The sequence below is a fragment of the Lemur catta genome, chromosome 5 (genome assembly GCF_020740605.2).
Source record: "Lemur catta isolate mLemCat1 chromosome 5, mLemCat1.pri, whole genome shotgun sequence".
In the NCBI taxonomy this organism is placed as follows: Eukaryota; Metazoa; Chordata; class Mammalia; order Primates; family Lemuridae; genus Lemur; species Lemur catta.
The window spans coordinates 112,837,780-112,853,593 of record NC_059132.1 but is presented as its reverse complement, the minus strand read 5'-3'; the positions used below and the strand labels follow the sequence as shown (position 1 = coordinate 112,853,593).

Genomic DNA, 15,814 nt, shown 5'->3' with positions numbered 1-15,814 from the left:
ATCAGCATGGAATAAATACATATAAAAGTAAAAGCAGAAAAAATATATAAAGTTAACTAAAATTTAGCATGATTTTAAGCGACAGTGTTGAAAAGATAATCCATTTGATCTTGATATTCTCATTTTATCGGCACAGGATTTAGGGCCTTAGCAGTGATGTGCAGATATCCTCAGCACAGCACGTTACATCACGGACAAAGTATCTACAAACAGAATATTTATAGTGTTTGTTGCAACAGTATTTGCTGACTTTCAACATTTGCAATGACTCTCCAGACAAATCCTGAAAGACCTGTTTTAGTTAAACAATAGTGTTTAAGTGTGATACACATAAAACACATTGTAGACAAAGAGGTCAAGATAAATGAGCCGGAGGTGTCATGGGACCACAGTTGCTGGTGACACTTTTCTGAACTTGATGGAACAAGAAGAAATTTTTACATTTATTATTTGAAATTAAAAACGTACCAATAAAACAGCTTTAATAGCAGTTGACTATCATCATTGGGAGGTTGAAGCTGAAGTAGAGAAATAAGCTATATCTTATTTTTCACAACAGACAGTCAGCAGACATTGTCTCTACCTGGCGTGTCATCAGTGAAGGACACACGCATGTGAGTTGTGACAGAACCAAGCAAAGGAGCTAAGTACAACGGGGGTTAAAGTGGTCATCTGCAACTGATGCAATGGATGTTAAGGGCTGGTGCGAGGAGCAGTTGATCTCATTATGCCTTGATTTGTACTAGTTAGTATTTTACCATGTGCACAAATTATTTTGAAGTGTCACATCTCCTAATAAAAACTGAAATTCTAAAACTTTCAGAGGCATTTTAGACTTATGTATTGTGATTCCAAAATAGATTACTCTGTGGCTATTTTCTCTTGTATTATTAAACCTCCTTTGATAATTTATTTCTGTTTTTGAAATATTTCCTTTATGGTGATAGAACTGTCACATTTTCAGTAAAGATTTTCATTATAAAATAAAAGAAATTAGAGCTCTCCCCTTCAGAAAACCCTAAGCTAAGAATAAATAAATATAAATATATTCCTAGGTAAATGTAATGTAAGTTTAAATGAAGTAAGTGCTATCAAATCCTGGAGCTTTGGTGAGGACAGACAGAAGGACAGACATAGAAAAAAACTATGAAAAAATGTAAGTACAGCAAGCAGGAGGTGAGATGGGCCCACATCCCATTTGATTGCACATTATAAAGTAAAATTCCTCATCATCTGGTCATTTTTATTCAGAGATAAACCATACTTCCATTATTAGAGTTGATTTGGAACAAAGAATACATTAGAATTCTTGAACAGATTTTTTGTTTCTGGCAATAACTTCATTACAAGCGGTTTTACATTTAACTGATGTTAGTAATTCCACAAAAATAATAGAAATAGTAATTATTTTGCCAATAAGTGGAAATTTGACATGAATATACTTTAAAGAAAATGTATAAAAGAGATTAATTAGTAATATATTAAGTAAATTATCTATTGCTACCATAACTATCTTCCTCTATCACCATGGAAACATGAAAAATGCTACCGGGGCAGATACAAACAAAACATCTAAAGAGAGAAAACGAAAAGATGCACGTTTCCTTGTTGGCATCTCAGAATGTTTATTATGTAATATTTTATGAAAATTTGGCTGCAGAATATATACACTATCCGAAGTTGGCCAAAAGTGTAGGCGACATAATCCAATAAATTTTTAGACTTTCAACATGCAACCCAAAATGATTTAACATTGCTTCTTTTAAATGTGTATATAACTCAGCTTGCACCCAATTTGTTCTTAAAATGCAACGCCATTCTTTATCTATCTCTGCTTGGTAAGTAACATAATACAAATTAAGTTATTCACACATGTCACCAAAATTGTTTGTTGTTATTGAGCGAATGTACGACATGCAACCACAATGGAAAAGAGACCCTGAGGAGCTGGTGTGACAGTGTGACCCAGGGGCAGTGAGCACCGCTCCAAACCCCCGCTCCGACACGTGCCAGCTGTGCAGTGGAGGCTGGTTACCCTGCCCCACTGCGGTGCAGGTCAGTCGCCTCGACAGGGAGGACACACACAGAACCACTGCTCAGGTGTTGTGGGACGGATGGAACAACACGTGCAGACACCTGCGGGGCGTCAAGCGCGTACTCACCAGGGCTAAACGATGTCAGTCCAGCCCTTTTCCCCTGACATTTCTAAAAATTTAAGTCCAAAAAATTTAAGAGATTTAACCAAAATTTACAAAAGTGGCAAACCTGGGTGAAATTCAGTCTCTTAATTCTTAGAAATAAACACGCAGCGTGTGTGGTTAGAAGACGGGACAGACCTGCACTGTGTCCTCCTGCAAAGTCCCCGGTGTCCCAGCACCGACGGACACGATGGAACACATGGTTTCCCTGCACGTGCCCAGACCTTTCACGTTCCCCTTCTGTTCTGTCCTCTTTCATCCAGCGTTACCTGTTGAAATCTTTACAGGTGTTTCCCTTCTCCACAGCTATCCCTGCTCAAACTCAACATCTCGAACAGCCAAGGTGTGCGAGTGTGTGTTTGGATGCACGCTGGAGTTGAAAATATTCAAAATGATGCCATTTAAAATTAATACAATTTTAAGAGATTAGGTATATAACACTATAATAGGTACATATTAATAAAACCCCTAATCATAAGCAAAGTAGCTTGGACTTCGGAATATCCAAATTTTAAATAACAAGAAAATGCCAATTAAAATAATCTTTTGAATCTAACCAGTCACATGAATGACCAAATGGAGCCCTTTTGATATGTCGTATGTCACTGTCTACTGTGCTTATGCACCAGGGCTGGTAGACAATTCACGATTTGTCTAGGGCAGACAAATCCTCTGAGTTTGGACTTACCAACTGCAAAACCAATGCTTTCCACAATTCTACAATCTTTTCCAATGCTCTTAATCTTCAGTTCTATAAGTCCCTCCTAATATTTAGGATGGCATTACGCATATATTTACATACATATGTATATGTACATACACATATTCCACAGATTTTATATATACCTATATATTTGAAATAAAATCTGTGGAAAATGATCTATTCATAGCCCATACTCACAACTATGAATCTTGTATTTTCCTGCCCAAATAAATTATCAGGGGCCTTTAAAAATCAGCTGAAATGTTAATATCCTTTGAAGGAAGCTGATCTACCTTCCAAATAATACTTCTTTATTTGTGGTTGAGCAAGAAATTGAAAAAAACAGGGGAAGGAAGAAAAGGAGGAGATCCATTAAAGGGAGCTAAAAGTACGAAAGTACTTTGCCATTTTAAATTGATGAGATAGAAAAGCAAGACCTGTGCAGCTAAGCTACTGACTGAAAAGTTACACTTACCTACTTATTTAAAGTCAGAATCCAAGGTTTTAAAATATGCAAATTATCTGTTTTTCTTGACTGTATACTTGGACCAATTTACACACCGTTGTTACTGAATACATTAGGGAAATGCAGGAGAACTTTCTTCATACTTAATGAATGAATTCTATTTTTATTAGTTTTAATACATTTCAAGTAGAATTTAAAGGATTCATTCTACTCTGAATAGAGAAAACATACTAGGATGCCCATTTGACCTCAAATCTTGGAAGTCGGAAAGATTTAAGAAATATTTCATTGTTGGTAGTTTCTTACTCACTTTTTCTAGGACAGAGATGATAGTAGCAGAATTTCCTGCCCTGCTCAGTCTACCTAAGGCATGTTTCCAATGTACATGACAGCTGAAAGATTAGAAGTGAACCCGGTTTTACAAGACTCTCTGCCTTGGCACTGCATGGAAATGACATTCAAAATTCCCTGTGTCGCTTTTCCACAGCAGCTAGCAAAGTCCCGTACTTCACCCGACAGTTTGTCAGAGCAGGATTAGTTTAAATGCTTCTTGCCTCTCTTTCTACGCACAATTGAACACAAATGATCTTTATCCCCTGATGACAGGACTTTTTAAAAAGTTACCTTCTTGATATGTTAATGTAAACACTGTCCAGAAAATCTGAGTAACATGACGCATAATTATTGTTTACTCACAAGAGATCCGCTTCTCACACGTGCTACCTTGCTACGTAATGCACACTGAGTTCCTCCTGCAGTTCGTGGGACATTCTGGTAAACTGACACTCCATCAAAATACCTTTCATTCAGAAGCGGGTCTAAAATCGGCAATCTCACTGAACAGAAAATCTTGTTAAAAGTCTGGGATGTACTAGAATTATGCACTTATTATGACCTATTTCTCAAATGTTTGTCTTAACAGCCTCCAGTGAAAAGAATGACACACGGATATTGAATCTGGTAGGATTTATTTCACACCTGAGTGATTTTCAGAGAAAAGTGTGTATTCACATTCAGTGGTGTCTTCAATTTAGTTGTGAAAATGGATCCATTTACAGTAGGAGTGAGGAAGGAACAAACATCAAAGAACCTCAGGTAAAAGAAAACCATGATTAGCTTGTGACTACCTAGGGGCGGCCTAAGGTATTCAAGGTGGGGCCGGAAGTGCTCGTGTGGGCTGTGGCGAGGGGAGTGGCTGGGGAGACGCAGGTTTGGAACACAGAAGGAACAAGCTCTGAAGCCGGCCCTGGGCTGGGCTGGGGCTTAGGAAACAGGACTCTGGGAAGCAGCTGGGTGTCTCTCTCTACCAGCTGGTGGCATTCTGTACACGGCGTAATGTTTGAGCAAGAATTTGGCATTAATTTTCAAATCAATTAATTCATTTTTGATAACCTGACTAATTGCATTACTAAAGGCAATGCTATAACATATTATTTCACTGTAAATTTTTTTATCTTAAATTATATTTAATGTGTTGAGACCAATATAAGGGGTGCAATTGAAGTTCACAAGTTGTATCTATAATAAAAATATTCATTATGAAATGGTAAGATGAAATTAGAAGTCTACATGTTCATGAAAATACACAGATTATATTCAATACATTTCATACTAACTACATATTTTTTCCTATTCACACATCCATTTTTCATATTTTTCAGGGAACAAAAGGCAAAAACTAATTCTCTACATTCATAAAGGTGCCCAGTAATAATTCTTACATCACAAGGGTCGAATAGTCATACAATATATGGTAAATGCTGATAACAGTGCTCTGTAAAACAGGTTTTGACTTAAAGAAAAATCTCGTCCCCATACTTCCTTCTTATATATAATAACACCATTCAAATGACCATAAATAATCTTAAGAAAAGTCAAATTATATATTATAATGCATATCAGACTAAATGCATTTCATTATTTTATTATATATCAAACCAATAAACATAAAGATTTAAAGACTTCATCTGATTAAAAGAAATTTTCATTTGTGAAATTCATCCACAGGAAATTATGCCCCCATGAAAACACACTGTAAATGGGGTAGACATGTTTATTTAAAAGGATTAGTAATAATTGACTCAGCAGTATTTCACCTGATTAAACTATTTTATCACTTACTACCATATCATCGATCAGTTTGTTCCTGTAAAAAAAATCTAAAACACATATTTGAGACACAATGATTTATAAAGGGCGTTGTGTTAGGTTTCTTATATACGATGAGCACAGAGGAAAGAAGTACCTAGCTCTCGCTATGCAAACAAATGGAAATCTATAGAAAACCATCACTTATTATGATAAAGGAGGCTAAAGGGAAAAAAATCAATGACAATATAATTACTATTGGGTATTATACAAAAGCAAACTTTATTGTATATTTAATGACAACATTTATTGCAACACATTTTAATAGAGAGGGATGAATGTAAAACTATAAATAAATTTTCATCACTTACCTCTCTTAACGTTTCTGCTCGTACTGGTGGGCTTGTCTGAGGGACATGGGCAGTGCCCTTCGCATTTGACTGAGATCTGCTTTCCCAAGACACACGCCTGATACTCCAGTTTGCACTGTATGAAAGAGAGAGAGAAAAAACAAATCAAAGGCATTTAGTTATTTCAGTAGAAAGTCAGGAAATATTGAGAGAGAAAAATAAGTTGTTATGCATATATTTGGGCAATTTTCCACTAGATACTAAACCTCCAATACTAAGGGACAATGTTACTCACTCGTGTGCAGCATCACCACCCCCTACGGGAAGCAGGGACACAGCTGCCTTGGCTGTCACTTTGGTGAGCAGTTATAGAGCAAGAGAATAGTCTTAAAACTTGTTTTCAATTCATCAGCTCTGAGACATGAACCGAGTAGAGAATTTTAGAATCAAATGGATAGAGAGATGATATAGAGTTTGAAAATGCATTTCTTGAACCTCCTTTTAAATATATCCTTGATTTTTAGTTGCTTGAGGAAGCATGCCTTATCTCTCTTACTGGACTCTAAGTTTCGGCTACGGAGGCCTCACACGCTGTCTTCAGCCAGTGACCTACACAGCACGCCGGTGACCTGCACGGCATCCAGTGACCTGCACGGCACTCCAGTGACCTACACAGCACTCTGGTGACCTGCACAGCATCCAGTGACCTGCACAGCACTCCAGTGACCTACACAGCACTCCAGTGACCTACACAGCACTCTGGTGACCTGCACAGCACTCCGGTGACCTGCACGGCATCCAGTGACCTGCACAGCACTCCGGTGACCTACACAGCACTCTGGTGACCTGCACGGCATCCAGTGACCTGCACAGCACTCCAGTGACCTACACAGCACTCTGGTGACCTGCACGGCATCCAGTGACCTGCACAGCACTCCAGTGACCTACACAGCACGCCGGTGACCTGCACGGCATCCAGTGACCTGCATGGCATCCAGTGACCTACACAGCACTCCAGTGACCTACACAGCACTCTCGTGACCTACACAGCACTCTGGTGACCTGCACGGCATCCAGTGACCTGCACAGCACTCCGGTGACCTGCACGGCATCCAGTGACCTGCACAGCACTCCAGTGACCTACACAGCACTCCAGTGACCTGCACGGCATCCAGGCCACCAACTGTACAACATGAGTTTACGGAACGCTTGTGTGGTTACTGTAGTTTCCCACAATAGCCCAACACACACACCTGCACACACAGAGCAAACGTACATCTTTATGTATAAAATAAATAAACTCAATATTTACATATAACCTTTATGTAAGATACTATATATGTGTATACATTTCATGTATGTTTGTGGTAGTAATCCTTTTAGCGCCTATCTAATCCTCTCATGCAAATGATTTTTCACCTGAGTCCCCATAGGTCCTACATGTGGAACTTGTGCAGTCATATACCGTAATGTCACAGAAGACTACATCTACAAGTCCCTGCGATTATTTGTGTTACTGAAAAGAGCACGGCACGCCTCTCCTCAGCGCTTGCACGGCCACAGGACTAGAAGCAGTTAAGGCAGTGACAACAGTGCACTTGCGATTCTATCACACCCGTTATGGAAAAAGACAAATGATGTAGAACAAAGAGGGCTATTACCTGAGTTTGAATCTTATCAGCGCCACCTCCTAAAAGTGACACATGGAGCTAGCTTGCCAAATGTTCTTAGCCTCAATTTTCCTATAAAATAATTAGATAATAACTCCTAATCTACAGGGATTTAAGGATCAAATAGCCAGTTTCTCCCAGCGCAGTAGCTGTCATGAACTAGGCTCTCAGTAACTGTGAATAAAAGCTAAATGTAATTAAACAATCAAAAATATTGTGGCATATGAGTTTTATATTTGCTTATTCTTCAGTTTTAGTTTGGTTTGGCTTGGTTTTCTTTGTAAACATTAATCTTTGTAGAATTTTAAGGCTGAATTTAATTTATTTTTAAGATAATATTTTATTATGACATGATTAAAAAATTATAAACCTACTCCATCTTTTAAGAGTCAATAATTATCTTCCTACTCTAAAAGAAATTGGTCTTGCTAATTCTAAAGCAATATGATTTCTTTAGTGGCTACTTCCATAATTTACTCAGAGCAAATTATTTTAAAATTAAATAGGGTAGACTTTCTGGCTCCAATCGACAAATGCACCAGTGACTAATTTAATTCAGCTTCAGCTGATACCAAGAAGAACTGAATGCACCCAGTAACTAATCAGATTATTCAAATCTCTACAACAGTTTATTTTTCCTTGTCAGATAACTCTTTAATGGACAGGCAAAATCCTAACTAGCCCTGCAACAAATCATTAAAAATCATTGAGCGCTTCGAACTTACTTGTAGTATCATGTTGGCTCTTTTGGAGGAAAAAAAACTCTTTCAAAAGTGTCATTATTTTTCACTATTCAATGTTTCAATAATTGAAAAAAATGATTTTGTCATGTAAAATCACAATGGATTTTAAATATAATTTAAAAGTCCAATATCTAATCAAAAGTAGAAATAAATAGTTAAAGCAATTATGAGTGCTTCGATAAAAACCTAATGAATTATATGAAACTTTGAGACTTCAAATTTAATATTCTGTATTGTAACTTCTGTTAATATTTCAGAACTCTGAAGCAGCTCATATGAAAATTCTGACTCATGAAATAATTTAAGAAAAGTTCTAGAACTGTAAGTGGTATATGAACAAAGCCAAAAATAAATATTAATTATAGCTAATATTGGATTTTACCATTTGAAAATATGTTAGCTCCCTTCATAGATATGTTATGCCACACTCATTTACTTTGTAAATGTGGTTTATTTTAGCAGTCTTTTTAATATAAAGCATATTAAAGTCTGGGTAAAAATGTGAATGAACAAAAATATAAGACCCATTAGTTTATTAAAAATGAGAATCATATTTTCTGCTCAAAACTTGATGATACATATTTTTATATTGTTAGGCACTAAGAAAATAATTTGTAAGAAAAGTACATAATCTTTATAAAAATTTGATTAAGTTTGCATCATAAAATGTTTCTTTTTGCTATCTTTGGCAAAATTACAATTTAAAAATTTCAAAGTTGTCTTTAGGATTTGCAAGATATGATAAAATTACAGCTTTACAAAATATTACTTATAAATAAAATAATTTCTCTTTCAGAATGATTCTACTGAACATCTTTTTTCTCTATGCGTTTCTATAAAAAGCAACAGAATCAGATGCGTTGCAAATAAACTCGATGTATATAATCATACGAATTTATCTTCCTGTAATCAGAAAACGATTTAGTTTTATTTACTTAAAGACTGATTTTGGAAAAAAAACTTCATCAAAGAATTTTACTCAAAGGATATCAGGACATTAAAACTACTAGTTTTAAACACTTTTTACATATACACACTGATTGCATTTCTAATTAATAATGTCCAATTTTCTTACTTATCACAAAGCTGAAATATTTATAAAGGTATATGTGAACTAAAATATCACATAAAGGGCATGCTTATTAGTCTATAATTACCAAAAATGCAAATAATGTAGAGAAAGACATGATTAACGCATTCCTGATTCTCCAAGAACCCTGGGTGTTGAGAACACTCAAGGTACGAGTTGCTGTGAAAAGCCAGGCTGCAGAGCGATTCTGACTCTCACTGCAGAAAGCTGTTTCACAGTCATCTGCTTAGTAACAGGATCAAAGAGGAAAACATGACCCTACCGTAGGAGAGACACGGACCACTCAGAGGAGACCCCAACCATCAGGGTCAGCAAACACTGGGGTGGACTATTACCAGTTTTCAAAATGATTCTGTCACCATGGCCATGGCAGATGGCTTGGGCCAGAGGTTCTCAGCTAGGGATAAGTCCCCTCCCCTTGCCCATGGACACCCAGAGACATTTTTGGTTGTGACGACTAGGGGTGGGGGGCGGAGCGCTTGCTGCCAGCAGCTACTGGTCAGAGGCCAGAAATGCGCTAAACACCTCACGATGCACAGGACGGCCGCCTGTGCCCCGGCAAAGGATGGCCTGGCCAGACGTCAGTAGTGCCCACTTGCAGAAGCTCTGCGTAGGCCCCGGCTGCCGAAAGACAATGTGAGGCTTGACTAGACTCCCAAGATCCCTTCCATATTTCCCTGAGAGATTTTTTCCCTTGGGCATTCACTAAGTAATCCATATAAAACAAGAATATTTCTATAAACAAACGACCAGCAACAAATACTTTAATTATCCAGAGAAACCAGAAAATGTAAATCAGCTAAAACAACAAAATACACACTGACAATGGCCTACTTTCACTGAGGCTCTGTTATACATCAAGCACCGAGTTACTCTTTTGATCATCAAAATAGGACGTATATTTTTTGCGATAAATTTTACAAGCAAGGCTTAAGAGAGCTTATATAATTGACCAAAAATATACAGATGAAATGTGATCCAAGCGCTGCTTTATGGTTCTTCTAACATAGAACAAGTATGTAATAAGCAGTAGGAATAGCAATAACATTCTTTTTCTTATTGTAGCAACAGTAATTTTTATTCACCTGAAAAGCATCATTTATTCTCTGTTTTAATCTATCTTGGATTGACTAATGTACTGTGTCTCTTTAATGCCCTACACAATCAGTATCAAAGGCATGATCTGGACTCTCATGAAAATTATTCCTCATACTCAGCTGTAGTTAATGCTTTTCCGAGCACACAGTCCACTTCAGTTCAGGTCCCCACTTTGGTGTTTCTTGTGCAAAAAAAAAAAAGAAAGAAAGAAAGAATAAAAGAAACAAACAAACAAACAAAAAACCAGGAAGAAACTAAGACTTCACTCAGCCTTAAATCCACTCCTTCATTCATTCTTTCACTCTGGACATACCGTTTACACCGACTGTCAGTGTTTCAGAGACAAGTCGGCAGGACAGACGCAGATGCACTGACTTTTCATTTTCCTAAGGACGTACGTTACAACAATTAAGGAAATTCATAAAGTTACATAAACCCTTCAATATCACTGTATTTTTGTAAAAGATAATTTTAACATTGATCAAATGAAAGTAAGAATGTTACAGTCTCAGAATACATCAACATAAAAATTTAGCAATTAGTATCACAGAAACTGTCCCAAACTCCCAGAGAGGCAACCACCGACGTGCGTGACTCCAGGGTGTGCAACAGGCCAGGGAAGCCGTGCACGTCTGTGCCGAGGCCGACGCGAGGGGCGCGGCACGTACACAGAGACTGCTGCCATCCTCACTGTGGTACCCGCCCTCCTGGAGCAGGCTCAGGTACTCACAACGTGATGGAGATTGGAGCATTAACCCTCAAAAACACAGTGTGCTCACTTAACAACTTCAACACGCCATCTTCCAAAGATAATCATGATTCTTAAGTACAGTGTACTTCTTAGTATAAAATAAATCATGAATATAAATCATTAACATGAAGTTAAATTTTTTCAATATAATAGAAGTTGAGGAAAAATGATTCAGGCAGTGCAATAACTCAGAAGCAAAGCAAAGGGCCCATGTCAGAGCGATGTGACGTTGCACACCTGTTTCTGACAGTCTATCTTCCAAAATAAAATGATCTCAGCTCACAGTGTTCGGAGGAAGGTAGGACACCTACATGCTAGGTACTAACAGATACAGCATATCAAACTTCTAGTGATTCTATGTCAGAAATCATCTACCTTTCAACTGTACATATAGTTACTACAATTAAATAATAGGCCAAAAATACGACAAAACACACGACAGGAAATTAGAACACTAGAGTGATGAAACTTAAAATGGAATTTTCTCAAATTGCAACAAAGATAAATACTTCCTCTTTTAAAACTGACATTGCTCTAACACACACCTCGTGTTCAAGCCTTCAAAGGCAGCGATTTGGAAGGATGCCATGGTGGTTCCCAGCCGTGGCTACACGTAAAAACCACCTGGGGAGCTTTGAAGGTTCAGATTTGTGAGGCCCAGTCTCCAATCAATTTAAGCAGCATCTCTGCGGTGAGATTTGGGAACTCCGGTATGAAACGGATAAGCTTTCTACTTGCCTTCCCTCGAAACACACACACAGTGTTATAAATACTGCTCATTCCTGAGGAATTCACCATTGTTTAGTTCAATCGCCAAGCACTGCATGACTGACTACGACAGAAAAGCGTTCAGTACCATCCACTGCGGTCCTCAGGGGATTTATATTATCCCTGCCCTGCTTGGCTCTAAAACATTAGTATTATTTATTGACTGGTGCTAACGGCAAATGTAATATACATTGTACATAAGAGAGTGGCAAAACATCCCTGGTCTAACACAGCTGCTGTATTGGAGAATGATTCCGGGTTCTTCCTGAAGCTTGACCACACATTTTTTTATGTCTTTCTCTACAAATAAAGCATTTGTGACACTTATGCAAATAAATATTAAAATAATAATTCAAATATGGATTATTTAGAAGATTGATTTTATTACCAATATTAGTAAGATTATATAATTTATAAGCTATGGCTTTACAGTGCCTGGTACACAAGGAGAACAGGGAGGAAACCACATGAAACTGGAAATAGGCGTGAACTAATCTGCCGAGGATTGGTGTGTTGTTTCGTCGTGGGTAAGAATACAACCACGGCGTTTCTGAAATGCTAAGAAGCTCTAATATCATCAAGCAAGGCCTTCCATATAGTCTAAGCAGGTAGAAATCACTTATGATTGTGACTTGGTGTCCCATGAAATTAAATTGGGAAAGAAAGAATCACCTGCTGGGAGCATCCAAAAAAGAGTCCCAAAGAGTCAGTGGTCGAGACTGTCAGTTAGCACTCTTTGGGGACGATGACACCCCAGGCACAAACGCATCAGTCCTTCCTGCATGTATTTTTCTAATGGAGAGAAAGACATAAGTCTACCTTGGCTGGACGCCGTTCGAAATCCCAATCTCTCCACCACTGACTCAGCGTGTTCAACCATCAGTGCTCATTTAACAAAATTGGGGTTGCAATTTGCTTCCCACGTCGCTCTACCTACTGGTCTGAGATCACCATCTGCATCCTTCACTGAAACTCAGTAACAGAGTATAAAGATTTACACGTCATTGTGTGGGGGTGATAATAAGAGATAGAGTTCTCTTCCTGTGCTGACAGCATGAATTCTCTAACTTGCAAGGCTGAGGTCACGGACCACAGTAAAGTCACCAAGACAAAGGCCCTGTGGAGAAGACCCTGACGCTCCCTCCTGTCCTCGCAGTAACGCCAGGTCTGCGCGCATCTTTGAAACGTCAGCAGACGGACGTGCAGCCGCTTCACGAGGGACACACGGCCGTCGCACCTCGTATGTGGCGTGTGTAGTAATGACGGCCTTTATCTGCCTTGTTACTAGAACGCTTCCACCAAGATGTGTCATTAGAGAATGCAAGTGGAGGTTATAGGAAAATATTTTCTTGGACAAAGTACAGTTTACAAGCAGGCATCTAGAAAACCAAAGCACTCAGAAAGTCAAAAAAAATTTTGGGATTAACTTTGCAGTAAGACAAACCAGATATGAACTTAGGCAAGGTTATTTTATAGATCTTGTGAATATTTTCTGATGAGAACATCCAAGGTGTTCCTCAGAGAGATGTCAGGATGTTTGATTACAGGGAGGCTCCCATGGGGGACTGCGGAGTGTGCCATTTTACCTCTCTAAAGCCTATTTTTAAAAAATCTAAATCCATAAATGTATCTGGCCCCAAGGGTTTCGGGTGAGAGGCTGTGAGCCTGTACTTTTTTTCCGTTACATAATCAAAGAAAAGTCATCAATGCCTTATTTAGGCAAAGTCCTTAAAAATTTCTAAATATTTTACAATAAGGGACACCCAGCTGGGAGGCAGCACATGCAGAGGAGGAAGCAAAGGCATTGAGTCAGAGATGACAGGGATGTGTGGCTTCAGTGTCAATAAATATGCAAAACCTGCCAAACTCCCTCACCTTTCGGAGCCTCAGTTTTCTCATCTGTTAAAAGGGCTTTTTGGAGGCTTAAATGAGATAATATAGGAAATAACATATGAGATAAAAAATAACCCTAGTGACACACTGTAACAGCTATTGCTACAATAATGACTATTGATGCTATCACACAGCACGCTGACATTTCTGACCTCTTTCACAGTAGCGAGTGACAAAGGAAATGTTGGCTTTCATATCTGAGAGCTTGGAGTGTTTACAGCTTTTGTAATTCAAACTGATGCAGAAAAAACAAATATACATCGAATCATATTCCAAACCAGTGAGATTATTCATATTATTTTAAAAGTTAAATAAATTGTTTGGATGACCACGTGAGATAGCTAATAGTTCTAATAATTTACTAATAAGTATATATGACTTATTTCATACTAAATGTCTCCAGTTGTCTTTACCTGGGAGGAGTAGGTGTGGCCGTCCGAGCCACAGACGGGGCTGGTGTAGACTGCCGGGCAGTGCTTGCAGGCGGAGGACAGGGGACCCCTCCGTTGCTTATGGCCCACTCCTGCTTCTTTCATGCTGTTGAAGAAATAAGCACACTTAGTACATTTATTTAAAAATATACATTTACATTAGCACATTCCTTTTCCCCACTGTCTTTCCAACTCCTGGAGATACAGTCGGTAAACTGTATTCTCATTTTCAAGGTATTAATCCATACAATGTTCTTTATTACAATCCTTTGTTTCATATCTCAAGGTTTGATTCTAATAAATCAGGAATAAATTCCTTAAATACATTCTGCTAGTGACAGACAGACTGTGGCTGTAGTCCATCCTGTGGCCCTTCTGTTTCAATCTGCAGCTGTGAAGGTGTCCGGCAGCCCCAGAAACAGGCACAACACGTGCTTGGCAGTGAGGGATTTAGGTATCTGGCGTCTCCTCTATGAGTCACCTCTTGTTCCATTAGGAACAGTATCAAAACAGACACCGAATTCACGACAGGGTGTCTGAAAATAAGAGCAGCTTACTTTTGGAGAAAACAGCAACAAAGAATGACAATTTTCCAGCATCTACCAGTATTTAGTGAGGCAAATTACTAGGCTTAGTGAGAGAAAATTCCCTTTTATTTTGTAGAAGTGTCTCAAAATAGATCCATTTGGCTTTGATACAGAATAACTTAGGAAAACCCATTCTCTTTTGCTACCTACACTCAACACTGTTTCCCAACTTTGATTAAACTGCTTTATTTCTCTATTTGTGTGAATAATTCACATAGAGATGGGAAAAGGCCTTAAAAACAAGGAAAAAAGCAGTAAGGAATTCATACAAAAACATTTAATATTTAGAAGTCTTCTAGTAAATCAACTTTCATTCATTAGAATTGTTGATGGAGAGAGTGATTTGATGTCTCTGTCAGAATGAGAATAGATATTTTGCTAGAAACATTTGTTTCCTTTTAGCTTTTTATATTCTCTTCATGAACAACAAAAAACACAAAACCAGTGGTCCCAAAAGACTATTAAGAAGCATTGTAAGGACTTTCATTCTAGGAGGAGAAGCTCAAATTATGTGTTTCAAGTTTTGGATGGGCATTAGATATCTATTATTCCCTCTCTCTCAGAAAGATTTTAATGAAGGCTTTCATAGTTCCCAAACATTTTCTCTTTATTTCAGTGTTGTACATTCTGCCAAAAGACCACATTAAAGACTAGCCTTGCTACAGAGTTCATCTCAGAACAGATACAATGAGAAAAAATAACCATGGAGTTTTTCCTGATTAAATAATTGGCACAAGAACCTGAGGGGACTTAAAACAATGACTGAGATATCTGGAAGATTATTCTACACCACTTCAAGATGTATAAATTACAAAAATGCAGCAGAAAGAAATTTAAAAAATTAGAACATTCTACTTGTTCTGTACTTTCACTTTGTGTAATCAAAACAAGACAAAAAAATTATGCAACATTATTTGTTCTTCAGATACATTTGGAGAAAGTATTACCAAGTTTGGCTTCTAATCCATGAAAAATATT

At 37.9% G+C, this 15,814-nt stretch overlaps 1 protein-coding gene across 1 annotated transcript in view; it reads right to left on the bottom strand.

Moving 5' to 3' along the window:
* SPOCK3 (SPARC (osteonectin), cwcv and kazal like domains proteoglycan 3) overlaps positions 1-15,814 on the bottom strand; it is a 237,746-nt gene that overhangs the window by 48,117 nt on the left and 173,815 nt on the right. The window contains exons 6-7 of the mRNA XM_045550706.1: positions 14,232-14,355; positions 5,827-5,941 (exon numbers count right to left, since the gene is read on the bottom strand). Coding sequence (XP_045406662.1) covers positions 5,827-5,941; positions 14,232-14,355 — 239 coding nt within the window. The remainder of the gene's footprint in view (positions 1-5,826; positions 5,942-14,231; positions 14,356-15,814) is intronic.